General features: G+C 38.5%; 2 protein-coding genes across 7 annotated transcripts in view; one reads left to right on the top strand and one right to left on the bottom strand.

Annotated features, from left to right (window-relative positions):
• Positions 1–4,056: 4,056 nt before the first annotated feature.
• On the bottom strand, positions 4,057–17,631 carry POLR3C (RNA polymerase III subunit C). 5 transcript variants are annotated; one of them, XR_005215256.1, is made up of 15 exons: positions 17,435–17,568; positions 15,519–15,685; positions 14,765–15,020; positions 14,469–14,654; positions 13,538–13,626; positions 10,468–10,572; positions 10,242–10,334; positions 9,135–9,215; positions 8,837–8,888; positions 8,423–8,483; positions 7,840–7,990; positions 7,018–7,119; positions 6,842–6,891; positions 6,264–6,361; positions 4,057–4,454 (listed from the first exon to the last, which is right to left on the bottom strand). XR_005215256.1 is itself a non-coding variant. In XM_037826176.1 (15 exons), the coding sequence occupies exons 2-15, from the start codon at positions 15,663–15,665 to the stop codon at positions 4,373–4,375; spliced, it is 1,605 nt and encodes a 534-aa protein (XP_037682104.1). In that variant the 5' UTR covers positions 15,666–15,685; positions 17,435–17,631; the 3' UTR covers positions 4,286–4,372. The 5 variants fall into 5 exon arrangements, 4 of the variants coding, with proteins under 4 accessions (XP_037682104.1, XP_037682100.1, XP_037682101.1 ...); XM_037826176.1 differs by having other exon boundaries at positions 4,286–4,454; positions 6,264–6,413; positions 17,435–17,631; XM_037826172.1 differs by having other exon boundaries at positions 4,286–4,454; positions 6,264–6,413; positions 17,319–17,453.
• The window catches only part of RNF115 (ring finger protein 115), a 148,554-nt gene continuing 140,302 nt past the window's right edge, over positions 17,547–25,798 (top strand). For both annotated transcript variants that reach the window (XR_005215257.1, XM_037826177.1), the window contains exon 1: positions 17,547–17,941. Coding sequence is in view for 1 of the 2 variants with exons in the window: in XM_037826177.1 (XP_037682105.1) it covers positions 17,840–17,941 (102 nt within the window). In the remaining variant the exon portion in view is untranslated. The remainder of the gene's footprint in view (positions 17,942–25,798) is intronic.

Here is a 25,798-nt window from a genome sequence, read left to right on the forward strand (position 1 = left end):
CGTGGCGCCATCTGGTGGCCCTGTGGCGCCTCCCTTCCGAGAGCTTTGCTGAGTCGGAAGGAAACCAGGCTTCTCAGAACTTCAGGCGGGACATTTAGCCATCACCCTTGGGGACGATCCATGAGTATACTGTTAATCGATGAGAAACACCTCTTGATCCTCAGCTCCACTTTTCTTTCTATCTTCTTTAGGACAATGATCCCCAATGACCGAATGATTTCTGGACTCCTGTATCACCTCCCACCATAGCACTCCACGGGTTAGGACAGGTATCACCTCAAAGTCATTATATCTGTCTCCAAGCCAGACAAAGAAGACATTCTCCATCTAGCCCCCTACCTTCTTCATCTTACCCAAGGAACAACCTTAAGTGCCGCAGATTCTATCTCTTTAATCTTTTACCAAATCCAGGTCTTTCCATCTCTCCAGCCCCCGTCGCCCTAGTTCAAATTTTCTTCATATTCTGCCTGAAATATTACTACAAGTCTCCCAATAGACCTGCCCCCATCAATTCATTCTCTACATTTCTGCCAGAGCGATCTTTTTTTTTCCATTCCTTCCCTAAATGTTTGGTACTTGATCTGCTCTGTTGTCAAAGCATGGCAGAAAAGGGTAAGCTGTGACATTTTCATTTCCCCCCATATATTTAACCAACACAAGGGGGAGTTGGCCACTTTGACATAGAGGAGGTTGGGTCTGTTGGATTCCATGGGCACAGTCAGAAACTGCATTGCCTTTGTTGGAAACCCATTTCATGATGGCAGCAAAGAGGGGATTTCCACTCTGTCCTCAAGGCTCTCAGGCCAATGTAAGTATAACTCTGAAGCAAGCAAATTATCTGTGGCACTTCTCCTTCCTTGACAGCCTCTAGCTGGAAGCACCTAACTCATTACCCTAAAGCAGATGTTCTCTTTCATTTAAAAAAAAATAAATTTTTTGAAAAAATTTCAAACCCATAGAAATGTTGCAAAAACATTATAGTGGATTTCCTTCACATACCTTCTAGATTAAGGACTTAATTTCTTTAATCCCATTTAATATTTTCTTTCTCTTTAAAATAGTAACTTTATTTATATTGGATACATTTGTTTGGTTCAAAATTCAAAAGGATGAATAGTGAAGAGTCTCCCACAACCCCTTGTTTCCCATCATCCATTGCCCCCTTCCAGAAGTCAATGATTTCAGTTTCTTATATACCCTTTCAGAGATATTTCATGTGTATACAAGAAAACGTATTTATATGTATGTATTCTCGTTTTGCCTTTTTTTTTCTTCATGGTAGCATACTATATTAACCTATACTCTGGTTTTCTCATTTGAAGATTATTCTAATTCAGTTCATAAAGGATGTCCTCATTTAAAAAAAATTGTTTCTCTGTATTTCTTTGTATGGGTGTTCCATAATTTGGTTACTCTGCCCTCTAAAATGGCTGCTTAGATTGTTTCCAAGCTTTTGCCATACTAACAGTACTGCAATGAATCACCTTATATGTATGTTACTCTATAGGATATAGTTTGCAACTTTTAATAGAGACCAGAATTGACATTGTACTATGAGATTATGTCTGGGAAATTTTGTAAATACAGGTACTTAAAGGGGGGTTACTCCTTGTCTCTGTTCTAAGTGCCTTTGATCTGGGGGTTGATAACCTAATTTTTTTTTTTTAAATTCATTTTTATGGAGATATATTCACATACCATGCAGTCATACAAAACAAAGCGTACATTCAATTGTTTATAGTACCATTATATAGCTGTGCATTCATCACCAAAATTAATTTTTGACATTTTCATTACCACACACACAAAAATAATAATAAAAATTAAAGTGAAAAAGAACAATTAAAGTAAACAAGAACACTGGTTGCCTTTTTTTTTTTTTCCTTCCCCCATTTTTCTACTCATCCATCCATAAACTAGACAAAGGGGAGTGTGGTCCATATGGCTTTCCCAATCACATTGTCACCCCTATTTTTATACAATCATCTTCAAGATTCATGGGTTCTGGGTTGTAGTTTAATAGTTTCAGGTATTTACTGCTAGCTATTCCAGTTCATTAGAACCTAAAAAGGGTTGTCTATATTGTGCATTAAGAGTGCCCACCAGAGTGACCTCTTGGCTCCTTTTGGAATCTCTCTGCCATTGAAGCTTATTTCATTTCCTTTCACATCCCCCTTTTGGTCAAGAAGATGTTCTTCATCCCACGATGCCGGGTCTACATTCCTCCCAGGGGAGTCATATTCCATGTTGCCAGGGGGATTCACTCCCTGGTGTCAGATCCCACATAGGGGGGCAGGCAATGATTTCACCTGCCAAGTTGGCTTAGCTGGAGAGGGGGCCACATCTGAGCAACGAAGAGGCATTCAGGAGGAGGCTCTTAGGCACAATTATAGGCAGACCTAGCCTCTCCTCCGCAGCAACAGTCTTCCCAAGGGCAAGTCCTGTGGTAGAGGGCTCAGCCCATCAAACCACCAGTCCCGTATGTCTGTGAGCACATCAGCAACCATTGAGGTGGGGAAGCCCAACACCCCTGCATTCTCCACCAGCTCAAGGGGGCTCTGCATATTTTTTCCATTTTTTTTTAATTAACTCTTTTTAAATCAAATATATATATATATATATATATATATATATATATAAAATTAAAAAACCATACAATAAAACAAACCATAACAAGACAGTAAGGAAAAGACAACTAACCTAAGATAACTACTTTACTTCCAACATGTTCCTACTCTACCCCAAGAAAATAACCTAATATAGCAACATTTCTGTGAACTTGTTCTTACCATACCCATTAGAAATTAACAGACCATAGTCGTTCCTGGGCATTCCCAGAATGTTAAATTTACCCACGATAGCTTATCTGTTCTTATTGGGTTATCATCCCCCCTTCCTTAATTGCTCTCTATCACTGGTTCCCCTACATTCTACATTATAAACCATTTGTTTTACATTTTTCAATGTTCACATTAGTAGTAGCATATAATATTTCTCTTTTTGTGCCTGGCTTCTTTTGCTCAGCATTATGTCTTCAAGGTTCATCCATGGTGTCATGTTTCACAACATCGTTCCTTCTTACAGCCGTGTAGTATTCCATCATGTGTACAGAGCAATCTTTCTAAAACAGAAATTTGATCATGTTGCTTCCCACTGCTCCCAGAATAAGGTAAACTCCTTATTTAAGGTAAAGTCCTTACCCCTGCCTGCCTCTCCAGCTTCAATTCTGGCAGGACTGATGCCTTATTTTCTAGGCATATTCTATTTGCAGTTCCCCCAAGAACCAGGCTCCTCCCTGCAGGATACTTTCCGCCTTCCACCTGGAAAATCCTCATCTTTTGATCTACAGATTGTCACTTTCTCTATGATCCTTGTCCTGTCTGACCCTCTTCCCTTTGTTGTCTGTCTTAATCCTTACTTTTCCACTATAGTATTCCTCACTCTCCCCAATATTTCCTTGTACTTACTTGTCTTCTCCTATTAGGCTATATGGCTAAGGCTTATTTATCTTTATATCCCTAAGGCATGACCAAACACCTAGCACATAATAGTTGCTCAATAAATGATGTACACATGTTGAGTGGCTTGATGACAGGTATGGTATCATATTTATCTCTGTATTTTGTGTCTTGCAATTAACTGGCATTCAAATGTTTAATGAATTAGAATCACCAGTGATAGGATGAAATTGAAGAGATTATAAAATAATACCTAACTGCTTTAAATGAACTGAAGAGCCTTGTTGGGACAAATACATCCATGACACTGAGAAAGAGAACTTGAGCACTGCCACTTTTTAAGGATTTGGGAAGAGGAAGGCAGATGTTCTAGAAGCTGGAGCTGGCAAATGTGATTTCTATCTATAGTTTCTAGTGTGACTGCTTGGACTAATTTATCAGATACCCTGAAAATAGCCAACCTCACCCCCCCCACCCCCCCATAGTAGTCTTCCACATTTCCCACATAATATGTGTGTGTATGTGCATGTGTTTTAAGATTATAGCTCAACAAAATAATTTAAAAAATGAATTGCTTAGGAAGAAGTTTCTCATCGTTAGGATGTTCAAATACAGGATTGGCTGATTTCTTGGTGGAAACTGATGCATGTGATAAATGATTAATCTAGTTGATTTAAGGTTCTTTCCACTGCTTATATTTGATGAGGGAAAAAGAGAATAATGGGTCGAAGATAGATCAGCAACCTTTAAAAAATATGTCAAAGTCTTTTCTGATGTATCCTGGGTGGTAGGGACAGAGAGGGTGTTTCAGCACAAGAATCTGCAACTTATCACACTGCAAAGAATGCATCTAGGCACTTTCTTTATTTTTCCTTCCATCCTCCTGATCTTTTGAGGAAGACTCTTCTCCTGGGTCATGGTCTCTTCATGGTGCTCTCGATGTATGACTCCAGCAGGAAGATGGTTTCATCCACCTGGATCTCGCTGGCATCCAACCTGAGTGAAAAAGTTAAATAATTTCCTTGGGACTGAATAGTCATTAGTATACCTGAGATTGGGGTGCCTGTGGCCATGGAGAATTGCTTGGTTACCCTCAGGAGAAGTAATGGGTGGAAAACTGGAGAACCAATAGATCATTCTCCCATTTACTGAGCATCTCTCAGATGCCAGGCACAGTTGGAATAGCCTTTGTCCTGGGGAAGGTACAGTCTTACTTGCAACCAGGAGAAAGAATAGTATGTGCAAAGGCACAGGTATAAAGGGACCTGGTGTGTTTAAAATAATGAGAAGCTGGCTGAGGCTTAAAGTGAATGGTGCTTAGGAATAGAAGTGAAGTTTCTCAACCTGATAAAGGTCCCCTATGAAAACCTCACAGCTAACATCATACTTAATGGTGAAATACTGTAAGTTTTCCTCCTAAGGTCAGGAACATAACAAGGATGTCTGCTTTTGCACCTCTGTTCCATATTGTTCTGGAGGTTTTAGCCAGGGTAATTAGGCAAGAAAAAGAAATAAAGGGCATCCAGATTGGAAAAAAGAAACCAAACTATCACTATTTGCAGATGACAGGATATTATATAGAAAATGCTAAGGAACCCATGCACAAAAAACCCCAAAACAATCAGAGTTTATAAATAAGGTAAGCAAAACTGCAAGATACAACATCAATATACAAAAATCAATTGTATTTCTATACACTAGCAACGAATAATCTGAAAATGAAATCAAGAAAACACTACAGTAGCATCAAAAATAGTAAAATATTTAGGAATAAATTTAACAAAAGAAGTATAAGACTTGTACACTGAAAACTATGAAACACCAATGAAAGAAATGAAAGAAAACCTAAATAAATGGAAACATACCCTGTATTCATGGATGGAAGGTTTACTATTGTTAAGATAATAACAATACTCCCCAGTTTGATCTACAGTGAATGGCCCAGGAGTGAAAGGAAATGAAGATGGAAAGATGGGTTGTTAGGAAGTTGTGAAAGGCGCTATATGTCATGCCAAGGAGTCTCGTTTTTATACTGTAAACATAAGGAGTAAATAAAGCATTTAAAGTAGTAGAGGGGCATTATTCTTTTTAAGATAATAATTTGGGGAGCATTGTAAGAGATGGTTTGGAGTGGGGAGGTGACTGTGAAGGCCTAGGAAAGAGGAAATGAAGGGCCGCACTGGACTGAGATGAAGGTCCAGATTTGAGACACATTACTAAAGAAAAATCAATAGGATGTGTAATGTTTAATGTTTTGGTAACGGATGGTGGTGATGGTAGCACATTGTGAATGTAATTAATAACACTGAATTACATATGTGAATGTGGTTTAAAGGGGAAATTTTAGATTGTACATGTTACTAGAAAATACACAGGACTGTACAATACAGTGAATCGCAATGTATACGACAGAATATAGTTAATAGTACAATTATAATAATATTCTTTTGTCAATTGAAACAAAGGTACCACACTAATGCAAAGTGTCAATAGGTAAAACTGTTAGAGGGGGGTATAACGGGAGCGCTGTATTTTCTGCATGATTTTTCTGTAAACCTACAACTTCTCTAAAAAAAAGTCAACAGGATTTGGTGAACAAGAGAATGTGTGTGGTGAGGTGAGGATGTCCAGAGTTTCTAGCTTAGGAAAATAGGTGGATGATAATTCTGTTAATTGAGCTGGGGAAGAAGTTACTAAGTTTAGGATTGCTCATGTTAAGTTGGAGGGGTTTTAGGATATTGAGATGGATTTTTTTTTTTTTTTGAAGATATTTTGAAAAATAAGTTTGAAGTTTATGATGCTTACTTGTTGACATTACGTTTCAGGGTCTCTAACTGCTGACGTTCAGGGGCTGTGATCATCTCCTCTATTTCTTGCAGCTGTGGCTCCTCTGCACCTGTAGCCTGCATAGAAGCAATGATGGCTTCTACCCTCTGAGACTTCTCTAGTAGACGCCTGTCAGACAACACAACTCTGAGGCATGTCCTCGAACTCTGGAATTCTCTTACCCTCTAACCCTGGGCCATAACTCCCAATTTTGCCAAGTTCCTGGTCAAAGTGGAAGATGTCACCTTCTAAGAACTTTTTCTACAAACCTAATTGGAAATATGGCTTCACTCTTGAAACTCTTACTGCCTTTCGCTTGCACTTCAAGTTTGGTGCCAGTGTGCACATTTCTCGTAAATTTAATCTACAAAATTATTTCATTGGGGGATATGTTAGAAAAGTGTAGATTAATACATGAATAATGCCAGCCTAAGTCAATGATTCAATACAACTACACTGGTTACTATCTCTATTGGTATCCATTTCTATATGAAATTTCCAAATTTGAGCCTTTGACCTTGAAAAATGGGAATGACTCAACTGAAAATGCTACTTACTTGTTCTCTTTGGTTTCAAACTGCCTCCTTTCTATCAAGTTGGCTATGCTCTGAGGGAAGAGAAGACAAGAAATGCATACAATTGTTTAAATCGCTTAGGTAAAATGGGTAAAAGGGGCATGAGTGGGGAGACTTTCTGTGTGGAGAGAAAGGGGAGATGACTGAGATGGGGTTACCTTGTAGCACCTGTGCAGCAACATGCGGGCAGCTGACAGGATGTTGACGGTATACAAATAGAAGGTCCTAGATGGGGCATGGTCTGGTGTTTTGGGAATTTCCTATGTACGCATAGAAAGAAAAATGAGTGAAATTAATACTATTCTTCAGAACTGGCAAAGCAAACACCCATCACACCTGGAGTTATCTCTTTTACTTATACTTTCCTCTTCCCAGTCATTCAGCACCTGTTTTTATGGCATGATTGACCATATGAAGAGTTGGGCTGCCTTGTGTTTTCCATTTGACCATCAGCATCCTGAGTGGGTCAGAAAGAAAAGGATGGCAACTAACATTTACTGGCAACTCTTAAGTGCCAAGTAGATTGTATGTGATCCTTATGACAAAACCTATTATTCTTATTACCAACACTCATCACCATTTTATAGATGGGAAAATGAAGTTTGGTAATTTGTTCAAGGTAACTGGGTAAGAGGAAGAGCTGTGATTCTGACACCAAAACATTCTGTCTCCTAGTAGAGTCCACTACAGAACTCTGCACACAACAGAAGCTATTGATAGATTTAATCTATAATAGATTTAAGGTTTCAGGAAAGGACAAAAAAGAGAAAAAAAGGGCAGGGTGATTTCTTGGTGTGCTTTTTTCTAGGTTGGTTAAAGCTCAACAATTCTCTTTCAAGTGCTTGTTATGTCTTTGTTAATAATTTTTCTGTTTGAGAGCTGGATATAAAGTTTGCTTGGGGGTTCAGGATGTTGGCCTCAGGAGTTTCTCTCACCCTAGGCCAGCTCAACTGGTTGGTAGATATTACACCACTGGTTACCTGGAGTGATATGAAATTCTCAGAGAGCATCTTATATAGCATATCCTTTGCCTCTTTTGCTGGAATCATTGCAAAATCTTCCACCTGCTTCTGCTCCAGGTGTTTCTTTTGCAAAACTAGTCGAAATATTCTGGCACAGCGAGACCCAAATCTAAAAAGGAGTGAAGAAAGCAAATGGCATAGCAGCACAGAAGATGAGCTTCAGGTCCTAGTCAGAGCTCCTTGTGTGGAACCAAGACCAGAGAGGAACAGCATCAGAGAATTATTTTCACAGCTCTATAAGATTGGTGAAGGTACTGCTAATCATTAAGTAGTAATAAACCGTTGATCACTTGTATGCCTCAGTTCCTGCATTTGTAAGGAAAGGCTTTAAAGAGATTGCTTAATTGACATCATTGGGAATTAAGCAGTTGGGTATTTAAGGAGAAGAGTAGGTGGAATCTATAGCAGTCCTGTGGAAAAATGAGGCAAGGTCTGCCAAGGTGTGTCTATATTGGCTGCTTATATATGGTGGAAATACGTGTTCAAATGGGGGCTGGAAAGGAAGTATCTGATCCCAAACTCAATTAAGGCAACCCCTTACCTCTCCTGTATGACAGACTCCAGGGTAGCTGTGGCTAGGGATGCTAGAGCCTTATAGAGGTCTGTATGTAGAGGATTAAGGTCACTCAGTAATACTTTGACCTGATCTTAATTTTATTTCTAAGTCTCTAATTTTTAATTAAAATGTTAATGTCCTATTTTGTTTTTTCATATTGGCCTCATTCATTGTATCTAACTATTTCAAAACCTTCATTAACTAGGGTGTTTAAGGAAGGGTTTTAGTTAACTAAAATTTTGGTTAATTAGTTCCTTTTACTTCTTTATCATTAATGTATTTGTCAATTTTCTAACTTATTTAGTATACTAAAAAATTAGTAAATCTTTCTTTAATAAGTCACCATTCTGTTTCATAGTTCAGGCTGTCTGACTGTAAGGAAATAACTGGAAAGGATACTGATGACATACATTCCTCCACCACTGTCGCCAGACTTTCCAACAAACTCTAGCTATTTAAAAAATAGAAAAAAAGAAAAAAAAAAGTGTTAACTGAATGGAAAGAAGCATTTTCAAAGAAGCAAATCTGGCCAAGAGTCTTCAGGAGGTAGCCCTACTATCAGGAAATGGTGGAGAAATTGTCTGAGCTGGCTAGGCAGAGAATGAGGCTATAGGAGAATGATACCAGGTATCAATGGAAGAAATAAATAATAAACATAGCAGAAAAAAAGAGTGAAAAAAAAGCAAAACAGACTTACTGGATCATCGGCCAGCAGGGTGAGATACTGATCAAGAACTTGCTTAGAGATGTTATAACCAACAGGTAGGGATCTGAAGATCTATGGAGCAAAAAGAGACACTAAAAATTGGTTTGGGAAGTTAGAATTGCTGACATTACTTAAATAAAGATGTTTTAATTTTAGATATCACAAGTATAAACATGTCCAAAAATATTCAGAGCAACATTGTTTGTAAGGGTAAAGGACTAGAAACAATCAAAATGTCCTGTAATAAGTAATTGAATAAAATAAAGTGAAGCATGGCCATTAAATAGAATAAGATATGGCCATTAAAAAGAATGAAACAGATGTATAAATATTGATATAGAAAGTTATTTTATGTAGACTGTCATGAAAAAAAGGCAAGTTTATAGAACAATATGTACAGTATAATCCCATTTTTTTGGTTAGAAAATATACAGGTACAGACAACATATAAAAAGAGGTCTGAATGAAGATACATACTGTGGTATTAACAAAGATCTCTAGAGCTTTATATTTACATTTTAAATTGAGGTGTAAGTTACATACAATAAGATGAACAGATCATAAGGATTCAGTTTGACGAGTGTTAACAATTGTGTATACCTATGTAACTACCGTCCAAAACAAGATACAGAACATTCCAATCACTTCCAAAAGTCTGAGGAACTGTAACTTCTTAAAAATTTTTCATTTCTATGTTTTCTGAATATAAGTCATATAACTACTTTTGACATCAGAAATTTTTCTATTTTAAATTTGTTATACAAGTTAGAAATTTTTAAATAAACAATATAAAATAAAAAATATAGTAAATATATAAGGCTCTCAGATTCCAAAGAGAGGATTCTTAGAACAATTAGGAACAGCTTGTAATTGAAGAATAAATGCTTTGATAAGGGAATGGTCCAGGTTTTTAAAAGCTGGATCCCCAAAGACCATACATTTCACTGCTCGTAACCTGAAGATAATCCCCGTCCCATCCTAAATAACAAAACCCTTTTACTTTCAGGATCAGATCTCAACCGTACCCCAGGCTCCATATATAAGAATTGTAACACCCAAAAGTCCATCAGAAAGCTAGCACAAGAACATGAAACTCACCTCATTGGACGACAGTGGCTGGGTGAAGGGGGCATTAGACAAAGTGGTAATCTCACTCATTCGGAGCATGGTCCGCACAATTTCACTGCTGGTCTGAATTTGAAAAGTAAATTAGAATTCAGAAGTTACTCTGCTGTGCCAGCTTCAGCTACAGGCCAATGGCCACATGTGACTTAAAATAAGTGAAATTCCCTGCTGACCACTGACCCATGCACTCAGATATTACCTGGTCCATTCTGTTGGCAACCGCACTCACGATAGCTTGGTCGCGGAAGTGCTGGTGGAATCTGTCAAGGTTGGTCTGCCAATAAATCCCATCATCTGGAATGGGCTAAGGAGGAGAAAAGGGTTAAAGAGAAACATTTAGGTATAGTGAAGAATTTTCTGGTGTGGGGCTTGGATTTAACTGTCCACCATTTCCTTTCCTACACAGTAGCAACTAAAATTGGTTGGAGAAAAATCAATCATGTGGATCAGTGATTGACAAATTCATGGTGGGTCCCCAACTTAAAACAGGTTCTCTAAGATCAGTTCCAATCTTCCTCTCCCAATTAAAAAAAAAAAAACTTATTATGGTAACATATATATAACATAAAATTTCCCATCTTAACCACTTTCAATTATACAATTCAGTGGTATTAATTATATTCTTCCTCCCAATTTTAACTCTTCTCCATTATCCTCAAATGTCCCACTTGTCCCCTTGCTTCTCACTCTCAGCAGCTCACCTTGCCTCTTATTTCACAGAGAAAACAGAAGCCATTAGACCAGAATTCATTAAACTTTGTGCACACATCCCCACCACATTTCCCCCTTTTTTTTTTTAATCTGCATTTATACCTGGCTTTATCACAATAGAAAAATGTTCCTCCTCTTATCAAAGGTTAATGCCCATATTGGTATTCTAGATCTCGCCCTCTTTTGCATTTTCAGGGACCCAGCCCAATCAATTTTCCCTCCTCTCTAAATCTTCAACCGCTTCCCCTTTACTGCCCATCAGCCTTTACCTTAGAGTTCCACAGGAGTGTACAATACAAACAGTGAACCCTAAGTGAGACCAGGACTATAGTTAATAGTACAATTACAAAAATGTGCTTTCATGAGTTGTAACAAATGTACCACACCAATGCAAGGTGTTAATAAAAGGGTGGTTTATGGGAATCCTGTATTTTTATGCATGTTCTGCAGACCCACAACTTCTCTAATAATCAAAACAAAACCAAAAGAAAACCAAAGCTTTCGGATTTTATGACACTATTCTTTCTCGATGCTCCTCCTAACCTTTCTGGCTGCTTCTCCTCAGTCTCCACAGACTGCTCTACTTGCTGCTATAATTATCAGTGTTCCCCAGAGGTCTGCCCAAAACCCTTTTTTATTTTTACTCTATACACTTTACTTGGGTGATTGCATCTGCTCTTAAGGCTTCAACTATTGACGGACTTCCAAATCTATTCCTTAATCCTAGAATTCTCTATGAAGTTCCAGATGCATAAATCCAATTGCCTACTGGACACTTCCACCTGTTCTCCCAAATGCCCTGTTTTCTAAGTTTTCAGCAAACTATACTATAGCCAATCCAATTTCTTAAGCTAGAAATTTGGATATCAATCTCTAACCCCTTGCTCTCCCTTATCTACCATTTGTCAACTTCTATCTATTTTTATACTTAACACATGTCTACTCTTCTTTTATCCTGACTGTCATTACCTTATTTCAGGCTCTAACCACAACTCGTCAGGATTATTACAATATTTTCCTAACTAGTTTTCATTTTTCTTTTTAATACAGCACACATTATAAAAAAGGTAGCTGGTTTTCTGCTTCTAATCTTGTTCTTTTTTTTTTTCAATCTCTCTCCTCATTTCCCATACAGCAGTGCTTTTTTACCTTTTTTTGGGTCCCACAGATTCCTTGAGAATCTGAAGAAAGCTATGGAGTGCTCCACAGAAAAATGCACATGTGCACAAGTTTAGATGGGTTCTCTGATATCCATCCATGGAGTCCCAGAAGTTTATGAACTGCTGTGCTTTAGCAGTCTTCCCAAAATATAAACGACTTCTCCTTGCCTTCAGGATAAAGTCCTAACCCCTTAGTAAATTAGTCTATCAAGAAATATTTGTTGAGGTCCTGCTAGTATTCCAGTTTGTAGGGATAATATATTGCCCTCAAGGATTTTATATTCTACTGATGGACCAAAGACAAACTCATATACAAATAATAAACAATTTCATCTATATAAATGCTGTGAAGAAGATAAAATGAGAAAATGTGGTAGAGACTGGAGTACAGGTAGGCAATGGTGCTTGAGGTCTGAGAAAGCAGCATTTCAGCTGAGATACGAATGACGAAAAAGAAGCAACTGCGTGAAAATCTGGGGGAAAAGCATCTGAAACAGAAGGAATAGTAAGGGCAGAATCCTTAAGACTGGAACTAGTTTGACATGTTTGAAGGACACAAAGAAAGACAGGATAGCTGAAACAGTGAATGAGAGGGAAAGTAGAATGAGGTTGAAGAGCCTTGTTTCCAGCAGATCATGCAAGGCTTAATGGCCCATAATGGGAAGCTATCAGAGAAGTTTAAGCAGCGCATAGACAACTTAGAAAGTCATTTTGGCTCTGAAGTAGATAAGAATGCAGGTAGGGAAATCATTTAGGAGAGTGTTGGTGAAACCTTGAAAAGAAATGATAGTGGCTTGAAGTAGGATGACTGCAGTGGAAATGGTGAAAAACCATTGGATTTGAGGTAATTTTGGAAACTGAGCTGACAGGCTTTCACTGCTAGATTGGATGGCGCCTAGGATTTTGGCCTAAGCAAATGGGTAGATGGTGGTATCCTTTACTTAAAAGGGGAAAGGTAGGAGGGAGCAGATATATGGGGGGGGGGAGGGGAATCAATTATTCTGTTTTGGCCATGTTATTTTTTAGATGCTTATTAGACATCTTTATAGGGATGCTGAGAAGGCATTTGGACATAAAAGCTCAGGCCTATGTATATCTTCCTAGATTCATTTCTTACCATTGATTCTGATGGTCTCTATTCCTGTCATACTACAAATTTTTTCTAGGCCCTCTTTTTTATAAGCTGTTACCTCTGTTCAATGAATGAAGTAAGTTAAATATTAGAAGGGAATCAGCTGAGTTCACTCTTCGTTGGTCTATTCCTGGCTAATATTTAATGAAGTTCATAAGTTCATAATCCAACTACTTCTCAGCTTAGGAACTTCTGGGGTCTTGTTATCTGAGTGCTCTTTCTGGCCTGCCTCAGGGTAAGCACTCCTGATCAAGAAGCCCCATTACCTCTTTGTTATCTAAGGTATGCTTTGGTCTCTTGGCCTTGGGCTCCCCAGCAGCTTCTTCATCAGATGATCTCCTCCTTTTTCCTTTTCCTGCCAAATAAAACAGTTGAACAGGTAGACTACATACTGGTCTTCCCCCAGTGTTTCCTTTCACAATGAATAGCACCATCATCCTCCCACATATGCAAGCCACATGTTATTCTTAATAGCTCTGTCTCCCTCATGCTTTCTGTATCTGATTTTTCACTGGTTTGTCTATATTTACTTTGGACCCACCCTCCCATCCATTCTATAGAAAGAAAAATCTTTTAAAAATGTAAATTAGATCATGTCATTTTCCTGCTTAAAGCCTTTAGTGATTTTCCTTTGCTCTTAGGATAAAGAAGAGATGCTCTCTAGGATCCTGCTTAATCTAGCCCCTGCCTATCTCTCTAGCCTTATCTCATGCCTCTTTCCTTTGCTCACCATGCTTTAGCCACACTGACCTTATTTCAGTTACTCAAATAACCTATTTTTTTCTTCTTCACTACATGCTATTCCCTTTGCCAAAAAATGCTTATCCTCTGTACCCCTCCATACCTGGCTCCTACTTCTGCTTCATATCTTAGCTCATATGCCACTTTCTCAAGAAGCAAGTGCTCTAACCCCTGAGATAAATCTGGTCTTCTGTAATATATTTTCATAATACCCTTACTTTTCTTTCATAGTATTTACCACAGTTTGTTATATATCTATGTGGATATTTGATTAAAGTATGTCTTCTATACAAGACTAGGGGCAGGGCCCATACTGGTTTTTTCATCATTACATATCATAACGTCTGACACATAGCAAACACTGGTAAATACGTGAATGACTGATTCATTTAATTAACAATCAATGAAGGATACACAATTATGATAAGTAATAGTTTCAGGAGTCAAATTTCTTACCTATCAAGCTCAGTTTTGGAACCAGGTACATGTCCTTTTCATTGACGACAAGGGTGGGGGCAGGTGGTGGTGGCCCAGGGTCTGAATTCTCAGTGGCAGGCACCAAAGGGCAGCGCTGTACAAAGTGTGTGTCTGCCAGTCGCACAAATGTGTTTGATACCTCAGCATAGTCCATGGTCTTGCCATCTAAACAACAGGAGGAAAGAGGCCATTGAGATGGCCTAAGATAGCTGAGGGTCCACTCCTGCAGTCAGCCACTCTACACTTTGGCTAGCAACTGTAGATACAGTACTGACCCTCCATTGTCTCTGTGAGCCGGTCTGCCACTTTCTTCACAACAGCTGACATTGTCATTTTACCATTCAACAGCAGCTCCTCAACAATCAACTCTCCAGTGTCACTATATAGCGTTTTGGCAGTATAGATATACCGGGGATACCTAAGCATTCGCAACACCCGGCTGCACTGGGCTTCATACTCCACCACACCACGTTTGTGTACTTGGTATATCACTAGGTTATGTTGTATGAGGACACAAAGGGCTTTTTTTACCTATATGAAAAGAAAAAAAGGAGGAAAAGACCTAAAGACATAGCTCAATATTACTGGCAATTTTTTTCTAAGCATCAGGAAATGACTAGACAAGAATCTGTGTTTCTTTCCTTCCTCAGTTGGAACAATCAACAAGAATCACGTCAATGGAACAAATCAGGAAGATTCCTTGCTATGGTGCTACTATTTCCTTTGATCCTTATCTTCCAAAGCACAATTTTCTTTCCCTTTATCATTCTCACTCCTTAAAGGTAGTACTGAGATTAACAGAATCATCCTGAATAAACGAGGTGTGGCAAGGGAAGATGAAGGATTTGCCTAGGAAGACACAATGAACTAGGAATTCTTTGAGAAGAGAAGCATTGGGCCTAAGTCCCATTCTCTTTCCCTGTAAATAACATTGTACTTATCCCAGGGCAAACTTCCTCCCTTTTCCATTTTCTGGGGCAGGGAAGAACAATATTCAAAGGTAGGTTAAAGAATGCCATCTAAACATACCTGATCCAGTGATGTTCCTGTGTCATGAGCAATTACTCTTAGTGGCTGGCTGCCAGTTCTGATTAGATGGACTCCAATTTTTTCTACTATCTCTCCAAAGTGCTCTTGCAGCAACAAAGAGCACAGATTAATTTCTGCTTGAGTCATTGTACTGGGGAATCTCAGAGCTAGAAAAATTTTTTAAAAACACAAAAAAAGAGAGTATGATGGAAGGTTTTTCTTCCCTGGTGGGAGCAGAGCTGCTGCGTATAAATTTGTGTACTTTCTGGAGGGCAATTTGGTAAAACAGCAAAAGCCTTAAAATCTTACATACTGTCAACCCAACAATTTCACTCTGAGTACTACAAAAAGATGTCACCGTACTTTTCTTTATAACAGTGAACACAACCTAATGTCTAATAAGGGAGTAGTGTGTAATAAATTATGGTATACCCATACAAGGGAATACTACAACAACATTTAAAATGGTGTACTGTAATAGGTATCAGCATAGAAAACTGTTTATAATGTATTAAGTGAAAAAAGCAAGTTATAAAATGTTTATTAAAAATTCAATCATTTTACATGTTGAGTGAAATAAGCCACGTGCCAAAGTACAAATATTCTATGATCTCATTGATATGAAAAAATTAGAATAAGCATATTCATAGAATCAGGAACTAAAATATAGGTTACTAGGGGACCGGGTGGGGTAGGGAATGAGGAGTTAATGCTTAAATTGTACACTGTTCCTATTTGGGGTGATGGAAAAGTTTTGGTAATGGATGGTGGTGATGGTAGCACAACATTGTGAACAGAATTAATGGCACTGCATTATATATTTGAGTGTGTTTAAAAGGGGAAATTTTAGGTTGTATATATGTTACTAGAATAAAAAGTAAAAAAAAACCCACCCAATATCATAGGACTGTACAACACAAATAGTGAACCCTAACATAAACCATGGACTGCAGTCAGTAGTACAATTATAATATTCTTTCATCAGTTGTAACAAATGAACCACATTAATGTAAGGTGTTAATAATGGGGTGGGTATATGGGAACTCTGTATTTTATGCAAGATTTTTCTGTAAACCTACAACTTCTCTAATAAAAAATTCAATTACTTTAAAAACAAAAAAGAAAAGGAAAACATGGACACAGAAAAAAAGAAAACACTGGAAGACTACATATCAAATCTATTTTTATGGGATTATGTATGATTCTAAATTTTTTTTTTAAAGATTATAGTTTTGCGATATATCATAGACCTTAGATTCTGTACTTCACTGATTGGAAGAATTAAGGCCAGTGTGTACAACTCACAGGTGGTGAAAAGGCAGGGTCATTCCCGATCCATAGCATAGAAAATGAAATTAGGAGGTAAAGGAGAGCTTCCCAACAGGGTGTTTCAAATAGGACATGAAATATGTTGTTTACAGGGCAGTATTTAATTCTGTAACTTCTACTCCCCTTGACAAAACAAACAAAAACAGGCACAGTTGATTGATTACGTGACTACTTCCTTATTATCACACACTACTCCCCCAAAGTTGGTTTATTCGTTCATTCCTTCCAATTCCTCAGAACCCAAGTCTTTGCCTCCCAGCCTCAGAGTCACCAGACAGAACTATTTCACCTATCCACATGTCTTTGGAGAAGCATCTCTAGGTCTTACGCCATCCTCGAAGAGGATTTCCAAAGAGTTTGACTCTAGGCCTTCCACTCCCTTCACGCAGGTTCTCGTTCCGGACTCGGTCTCTTGGTCTAAGGTCTCTTGGTCTAGGGCCGCCTTGTTCAGATAGCATTTTTTCCACTAACCTCAGGGTCAAAGCAATCCAGGGGCTCCAACCTGGGGTCGCTGAGAAATCCCCCACGGCTTCCTGAGGGTCCCACTAACAACCCAGGCAAAAAGGAAGCCCACAGGCCTTGCTTACCGAACAACAAACAGCGACGAGAACCGGCAAAGGGAAGAACGTCTGCCGCGCTACACCGGAGTTCTGACGGTTTCCGGAGGACGCTCTTTCTTTCATCTCGTTGGAAGGTTGGAGGACCAGCGAGGGGCTGTTTGGAGAGCTGGCAGGCGGGCCGCGGCTGGACGACTCTCCTTCTTGCGACTCTTTGGTGCCGGGAGGCGGGTCTCTGGGTTGCAATCGGCGCTGCCGACTCGCTGGGTCCGGCGGACTCACGTGACCGACGCGGGATTCGGAGCCGCTCAGCGCACTGTGGAGGCAGCGGCGGCGGAGGCTGAGGCGAAGGCGGAGGCGACCGCAGCTGGGAGATAGCGGCTTGGCAGGGGACGGGCCGGCTGCCCTTTGGGACGGCCGCCGAAGAGAAGAAAAATGGCGGAGGCCTCGGCGGCCGGGGCAGGCGCGGGCGCCGCGGTAGCCGCGCACCGGTTTTTCTGCCACTTTTGCAAGGGCGAGGTCAGCCCCAAGCTACCGGTAAGAGCCCCGTGCTGTCTGCGCTCGGGCACTGGCATAGATTCCTCGCCCCTATGGCCCGGAACTGGGTCTTAAGCTTCCTGTACATCCCTGATCCTCTGATCTCCCGAGTAGCTGCTGTCCACTGTCTCCGGTCGCTGGCTCCAAACCCTGGGGCCCTGGCCCTGGCTCTGTAACTCCCTCCCAGCCCTGTTTTCTCCTTGGAGCCCCTCATTTCTCTTACGTGTTCCTCTGTGTTTTGTCTTCCTTAGCAAGTTCCTTGACAACTCTCCTCCCCATTTTTTTTTTGTTTTTTGCACTCTTCACCTTTCCTCTTTCCCACAATGACCTTTCTTTCCCTCTATTCGATTGTCTTTTCGCTCTTCCTTCTCACCTTCTGCTTCCTTTTCCACTTTCCACTAGCCCAGCCCTCCCCACAAAATAGCGGATTGTCGAGGGTTGTCCCTACTCGATTGTCTTTAGGGAAGGATGGAAGAAAGCACGGAACCGTGGGGTGGAGAGGGGAATTTTGCTATTCAGTGGTTTCCTGGGTTCTTGTGAAAGTGAAAACAGCAGTGTACTTATGACTTGCAGACTGCCTGCACCCCTTATCACTATTGAAGGAAATGACTTTAGGAAGGAGGTAGAACATAGTGTTTCATCTTGGTTTATTTTGGTTGTGATGCTGCCAGTGTCTTTAGTACCACCTTCCTTACCCACCCCCTCACTTAAAAACAACATCATTCAGGACAGAATGTTGGGGCCTGCATCTTCTGACATAAAATCGGTTTTCACTAGTTTCTGTTGACTGTAAGCCCCTTGAGAGGTATTTCTGTGGTTGTGAGGAAACTAGTTTCTGTTAGACTATTAGCCCTTTGAGAGGCAGTTCTTTGATTGTGAGGAAAGCAACTCTGTAGCATGCTAACCAGGTCTAGCACCCTAAACCCAGAAGCTGTTTTGGGTTGAGGTATAGCTACTGCCGGGACCACGAGGGTGAATGACAATCCTACCCTCGGCCTATCTTTAGAATTAGTTATGGTTGTTCTGTACCTTAGGTCCATGTTCAGCCTTAAGACAGGGTGACTAGTTACTAGTTCTATATTTATGGTCTCAGATACAATCTGTGAGAAAGCCTATTAAACTGTGTTTGCTGCATGTGTTCTTATTTCTTGGAAACACAAATGGAGTGCCCTGAATAAGCACCTAAAGGATCCTGCCTTTTCACCTTAAAGTTGTGCTTTTTCAGGCTTTCATAGCATTTTCTTTCCTCTCCATTTGCCCCACCCCAAATGTCTTCATAATAATTTCATCTAAATTCTACTTGTTTTTGCTTGCTGATTTGGCTGTGGACATGTGGGTTTTTTGTTTGTTTATTTCTCTCTCCGTGTTTCAATATTGGGAAGAGCAAATGCCATTAGAACTTCCATGTGTGTGACCAGTGACATGCTGTTGTATATGATGCTTTGTTGACTGTTACAGCCTTGTTGTTTCCAAGTTGTAAGTTACTGTTCTCTCTCTTCCCTTTAAGAGTAAGCAAATCTAGTCCAAATTGTCACAATTTATAACTTCTTACCACTTCAGGTTCTCCCTTAAAAGTGCTCTTAAAAAGGGATAATTTGAAAGATGTTAAAGGTGTATTTCTAAGCCTTAGTTAAATGCCTGAGGAGAAATTCTTGTTCTTTTAAGTCTTATTTATTGTCTGTCATGCCTATTTGTAAATTGAACCTAATGCAATTAAGTATAAATAACATACTTCATATATATATGTGTGTATATATGTGTGTGTGTGTGTATATATATACACACATTTTATACATATATATATTTATATACACACACAATTTTATACAAGGCTTTCTGCTGGATGTCCTGGAGGTTATACCGAGGAGTGTATGGCCCCTGTCCTTAAGGACTTCACAGTCTTGCAAAGACAAGACAGACATGGAAAATATAATAATGTAAGGTGAATAAGAATGGGATAATATATGCTATAAAGTTCAGAGAGAGGAGGGTATGGTAGCATTGATGAGGTCCAGGAAGGTGTGACGGACAGGTGGGATTTAAATTGAGTTGTGAAGGAGATTGGTTGAGTTCGGATTGAGCAGAATAGCATAGCGCGTGAGGTAGAAAAAGGAAGAGTGAATTGAGGAAGAAGGGAGAAACAGTAAATCAGTGTTGTTATGCTTTTTTAGGGAAAGGTGCAGTGAGGTCAAGGTTATAGTTTTGATTTGTGTATGAGAGTGAATTTGGTCTTGTTTTCTGGCCATTTCTGTGTCCTTAACCCCAGACAGTCATCTTGAAAAGTCGGTTAGAAGGATGATCTGGTCACTAAGTGGTTGGTTCAGTGCAAATCTATCTCTGCTAGTGAAAACTAACTCAAACACTGGTAAGTCAGTAACATGTTTTTCATATATATAGGACGACATTTAAAAGTTAAAATTTTTTTTAACATAAATTTGAGATTCCCTCACTATGAGTACCCAGCATGCATTAGGCATGAGGTATTTGTTGAACTGGACAAATGTTATAGGAAACCTGGATGTCTGTCTGAGGATAGCCAGACCCAGCTTATCTTGAAAAACATTTTTCTTTGTCTTGACTGAATTTGCATCTAAAGAGGGTAGTGACTCTTGATGTAATAGTTGGATGACGAGAACCATCACCACCGATGAGTGCTGTCCTCTCTGATTACCAGAGACAGGGTATTTATATCTGCCTTTAATGAGCTACTTCTAGGTAGGTTTCTTCACTCACTGCATTGGAATGACTGCTTCAGAGCCATCTCAACTCTTGCCATTTATCCATCAACATAGCTAGGTTGAAAAGTTTTACAAATCTTCCCTTATTTTTAATTCCTTCCTCAATCTTTAGGATTTATCACTTCTTGATATATTTAGAAGTGTGTGCAGGCAATAGCAATAGCTTAACCAAGGTTCAACCCTGAGACTATCCTTAGGTTTTTGTTGTTTTTCTTGTTAGTTCTATTACTCTGAAGGATTAATTTCTGTGTTAAGAATACTAGCTTTAATTAGAACTTCTGCCTAATGCTATGTAGGTTAAATTCATTTAATTTGTTGAAATAACACTCCTTGCTAATTCTGATCTATCCATCTCAGCTTTGTGTGTCTTTGGTTTGGATCCTTCCAGATAAGAGGGCAAACGTTTCATTCAGAAAGAAGATATTAAGAAATTTAGGGGAAGTCATGAAGGGAATTTTGAGATGTAAATATATCAATGATACTGTTACCTGTTAGCTGTCAAAAAAGAGCCTCTGTCATAGAAGTGAATCTTGATTTGGGAATTTCTGTTATTAAAAATGTTTTCCTATTTAAAATAAAAATAATTTTGCTAAAGTTTAGTGAGTACTCAACTTGGATTTTAAAATAAGAGAGCTTGATTATCTATATAGGCTGAAGGCTCAGGATATCAGATTTATATATGAGTGGGTAAAATGGCATTGTATTTTTTTTGGTTATCAGACGACAGAGGAAATACTAAGAAATACTTAAATATCTTAAAATTGTTTTCAGAACACAGCAGAAACTCCTACTTCACCTGACTATCCTGTTGAGAGACAATATGAAGCCAAGATTAATGGGAGTTACTAGGCTAGACTTAGGGATGACCAGGTAGTATACCTCATAATGCTATACAGTAAAGTGTCATTTTATTTCACACCCTCCCCCATCCCAATTTTAAATCACGTTCAGGGAATATCTGATGAAATAGAATCTGATAGTATTATCATTAAACAGTTGAGAAATCATATATGGAAATAATCTACTTTTGGTATCGATGAGACTAGGGTGGTTTTTAAGTGTTTTATAGAGATCAGTGTGTTCATACAAGAAAGCAGTTTAATCAAGGACTGGGAGTGTATTGTTGGCCTTTGGAGCTCTGAGTTGAGCTAGCAAGGCCTCTCTCTCTCTCACGTCTTCTCATTATATCACTTTCTTTGAGCTAATAAAATGTGATTATTATCAATAAGTAATGTTACCTAGTTTGGCTGTTTACCAGGTGCTACACAGATTGTTGATTTGTGCTGTACTTGTAATGTCTCTAATATAGGAAAATGTTCTAACCACCGTGTGAATTGTTTGAAAGTATATTTCTTAAAGATTTTGTGACTCTTAAAACTCTAAGCTTACTGACTTTGCTTTGTAAGTTGCGTGATTCTTAGAAAGGTCCCAGAGAGGTATCTAGTTTATGTTAGTAGTATTGCTGAATTCCCTAGAGGAAACAATTTACTGATTTGAGCTGGGTTTGAAAGTTTTTAATTATTAGATTATCTTAAACTCTGCTATTAATGACTTACCAGCTAAAAAAGTCTACTTAATTATTTAACATCTGATACTATGTAGCACTTGCTTATTAAACATTTCTTGAATGAATAAGTGATTTCACAATTTGAACACCAACTAGTAGTTTTTTAAAGTAGTGACTTTAGTGTTTTGAGATCTTCATTTAAAAAGGCTAAAGTGGTATAAAATGCAGGTGGTACCATGTGAATTTTTAATCTGCAGTATCAATAAATATATTCCCTGCAAGGATCTATAAATAAGAAAAACATTCTAGTGGGCAGAAGGCTAGTTCTAGCCTTGAAATTCTGCTGATAAATAGACATGTATATATTGGGGAAATCTTGTGGGACTTTTTCAGTATGAGGAGGATAAAATCTAAACTCATATAGATAAAATTACTTGTATTTTTTTTGGAAGTACCAACTGAATGCATTTTATGTTTGTGTTGTGTGTGTGTGTGTGTGTGTGTTTTATTTTTTTAAATGACCTCTATGTTTAGGGAGAGGAGGATAGGTTCGTTCAGACAACCAGATTATAAGAAGAGGAAAGAAGGTGTGGGTTACTTCTTGTTCTCTATGGTAAAATTAGAAGGGTATAAAAATAAGAAACCTATGGAGTCTGCCTTCTTTTTCATCCTCCACAGCTTAATAAGAAATAAAAGAGATAGTGTAGAGGAGTGGTTCTCAGTGGGGAGCTGTTTTGCCCCCCAGGGGACATTTGGCAATGTCTGCAGGCATTTTTGAACGTCATAACTTAGGGGGTGGTTCTACAGGTATTGAGTAGATAGAGGCCAAGGATGCTTCTAAACATGCTACAGTGCATGGGACAGCCCCCCACAACAAAGAGTGCCCAAAATGTCAAGCAATTTGAGATTGAGAAACCCTAGTGTAGAGGGATAAAGGGATAGTAATTGCCCTCTTGTGTCAGGGTGCCTAAAGTTTTGTTCTGGTATAGCTTCGATTTCTAATTTTGGGATCCTGATGAGACTTTTCAGTAAGATAATTGAGACTCTATAATGTTAGCCAAGGCCAAGACGGGAGGTATTGTTTAGAACAAGGACTGGGTCTGAGTAATTAGTGAATGCTATTCATTATAGCAGTATCTGTTGGGTTCACTTTCTCTCCTTGTGGTTACTGAGACCAGAGGAATTGGATCACTGCTCTCAAGTTACACACTGTAGGGCAACTTCGAAAAGAAAAGTGTCCAAACTTTTTTTCAGTTGGGAAGTAATTGAGGTAGTAAAACCACATGTAATTTAGTAAAACAGCTGGAAATTCCAGTTTGAAAACAAAGCAAAAAGCAGACAACAGGCTTAACTTTTAGTTTTTCTTTAACTCATCTTAGCATTAATCAAGTTTTACTTTCTGTGTTTCTCTTAGAGGTTTCATGAGCTCAGGAGATTTTATGTTTAAACTTCTAACTCTTGGTGGAGAGAGTGGACTGAAGTTACCAATTTTTCTTTAATACTAATTCTTCTTGTGACTGGAGCTCTGGAGCTGAGTCATCCAACCCTCTGTTTGCCTTACCATATCCCACCATGAAGTAATACTTAGGTGTACCTGTTGGAAGCTTGAATGAGCATTTAGAGGAATGCAGCTTTGTAATCCTTGACTGAAAGGCAGTGTAAGAATAAGTAACCCTTATTTACAGAGAAATAGGGTCTTTTCTGTAGTAGAAACATTATCGTTTCACATATAGGAGTTCAGGTTAGGTTCTGAAAGATTTTTTTTTAAGTTCAATTGTTAGCTCAGAGTTCCTTAGAGTTTTCTAGGTGCATGTATGTCAGAAAAAATGAGGTAATTCTTCTGGTCATCTTAGATCAGGTATATTTTTCTTGTATGTTAAATAGACTGACAGGCATCGTGATTCCCTTGAAAATCTAAGACAGGTAATTTCTCTCCTTAGTGATTTCCACAAGTGTCACAAGGAACTTCTTAGCAGACAAGAAGCCCTATATTTACCTCCTTGTCACTCACTTTGATGTAATACAAATTTGAATAGACTTTAATCCTATAGAATCATCTTCAGCTTGCAAATGAAAGTTTCATCATACTCACTTTTTGCCATGCTTAGAATTTACATTCTTAAAAAAAAAAAAAAAATCCATGACTGCACATCCTTTTCTGCTTTTACCTGACTTGTTTGAGACCTGTAGGCATCCAACATTAATTCTAATCTTCTAGCCCAGGTTCTCAAACCTATCAGATCCAATGCTCTCTTTTTATAATAAATATTTTTAAATACAGGCATACCTCATTTTATTGTGCTTTGCTTTATTGCACTTCGCAGATCTTGCGTTTTTTACAAATTGAAGGTATGTGGCAACCCTGTGTCAAGCTAGTCTATTGGCACCATTTTTCCAATAACATATGCTCACTTGAGGTCTCTGTGTCACATTTTAATTAAGGTATGTACATTGTCTTTTTTTAGACATAATCCTATTGCACTTTTAATAGAATACAGTGTAGTGTAAACATAACTTTTATATGCACTGGGAAACCAAAAAAATTGTGTGACTTTATTGCGATATTTGCTTTATTCTGGTGTTCTGGAACCAAAACTTGCAATATCTCCAAGGTATGCCTTTACTCCCTTTACTGAAATGAATTTCATAGATAATATAGCTTTACACATATAATTAAAAAATAATATAATTCTCTGTAATGTAAATGACAAATAAAAAATAGTATATATTTTGATCTGTAAATACTCAGGTCATCATAGAAAGATGTTAACATGTAATAGATATTGGCATCAAACAGAATCAGCTTAACATGACAGCTCCCAGAGTAGACTGCCACAAGGGTATTTGTAACTTAAATGTCATGATAGGCAAACTACTAAAATGATGAACAATTCTTAGTAAAAGTTATGAATAACATAGAGCACAATTTTCTCTTGCTGTATTTGGTACTTACTTTCCTGGGAATTTAGCATATATTCAGTTTATGCAGAAAAGACTTGATGTTTATATGTAGAATGGAGTTAGGTCCTAGGCTTTGATAATTATAAAGATATTTTTCATTCACTTAACCATCCCATGGAAAGTTTGAGAAGAGAGACATTTCTTCTTTGTGTTGGACTTTCCTGGCCTATTTCCATTAAATGTTAGTAGCTCTTCATTGCAACAACCAAAATAATTCCATATATACTTTCCATTTTATCATTTACTCTTCCTTTTCTCTTACTCATTATTCACTACTTTAGCACAGTACTTTTCACATATTGCAAGATTCAGTCTTTGTCCTTTAGGCATACTTGTCCTTTAAACAGTTCCTTCCCATATGCTTTTCAATTTCTTATTTCTTTACCATTCATATTTATTATCGCTACTTCCTCTTGTCATCAGTATTTAGAAATAATGCCTGGTACATAGTAGACATTCAATAAGTATACAATGAATGGATTGTAGTTGTAAACTTTTTCTTCTTGCTACTTTCTTCTTTTGTATTTGTTAAAAATCATGGAGTTGACTCCCATGGGTGTAAATCTCCCTGGCAATACAGGATATGACTCCCGGGGATGAATCTGAACCCAGCATCGTGGGATTGAGAATATCTTCTTGACCAAAAAGGGG

The sequence above is a fragment of the Choloepus didactylus genome, chromosome 2 (genome assembly GCF_015220235.1).
Source record: "Choloepus didactylus isolate mChoDid1 chromosome 2, mChoDid1.pri, whole genome shotgun sequence".
NCBI classification, from domain to species: domain Eukaryota; kingdom Metazoa; phylum Chordata; class Mammalia; order Pilosa; family Megalonychidae; genus Choloepus; species Choloepus didactylus.

Coding starts and splice junctions, on each gene's coding strand:
- POLR3C (XM_037826176.1), bottom strand. CDS start 15,665: ATGACTCAAGCAGAAATTAATCTGTGCTCTTTGTTGCTGCAAGAGCAC. Junction 8,484..8,836: donor TGGAGGAATGTATGTCATCA/GTATCCTTTCCA, acceptor CTCTACATACAG/ACCTCTATAAGGCTCTAGCA. Junction 6,892..7,017: donor TGCTGCACAGGTGCTACAAG/GTAACCCCATCT, acceptor CTCTTCCCTCAG/AGCATAGCCAACTTGATAGA.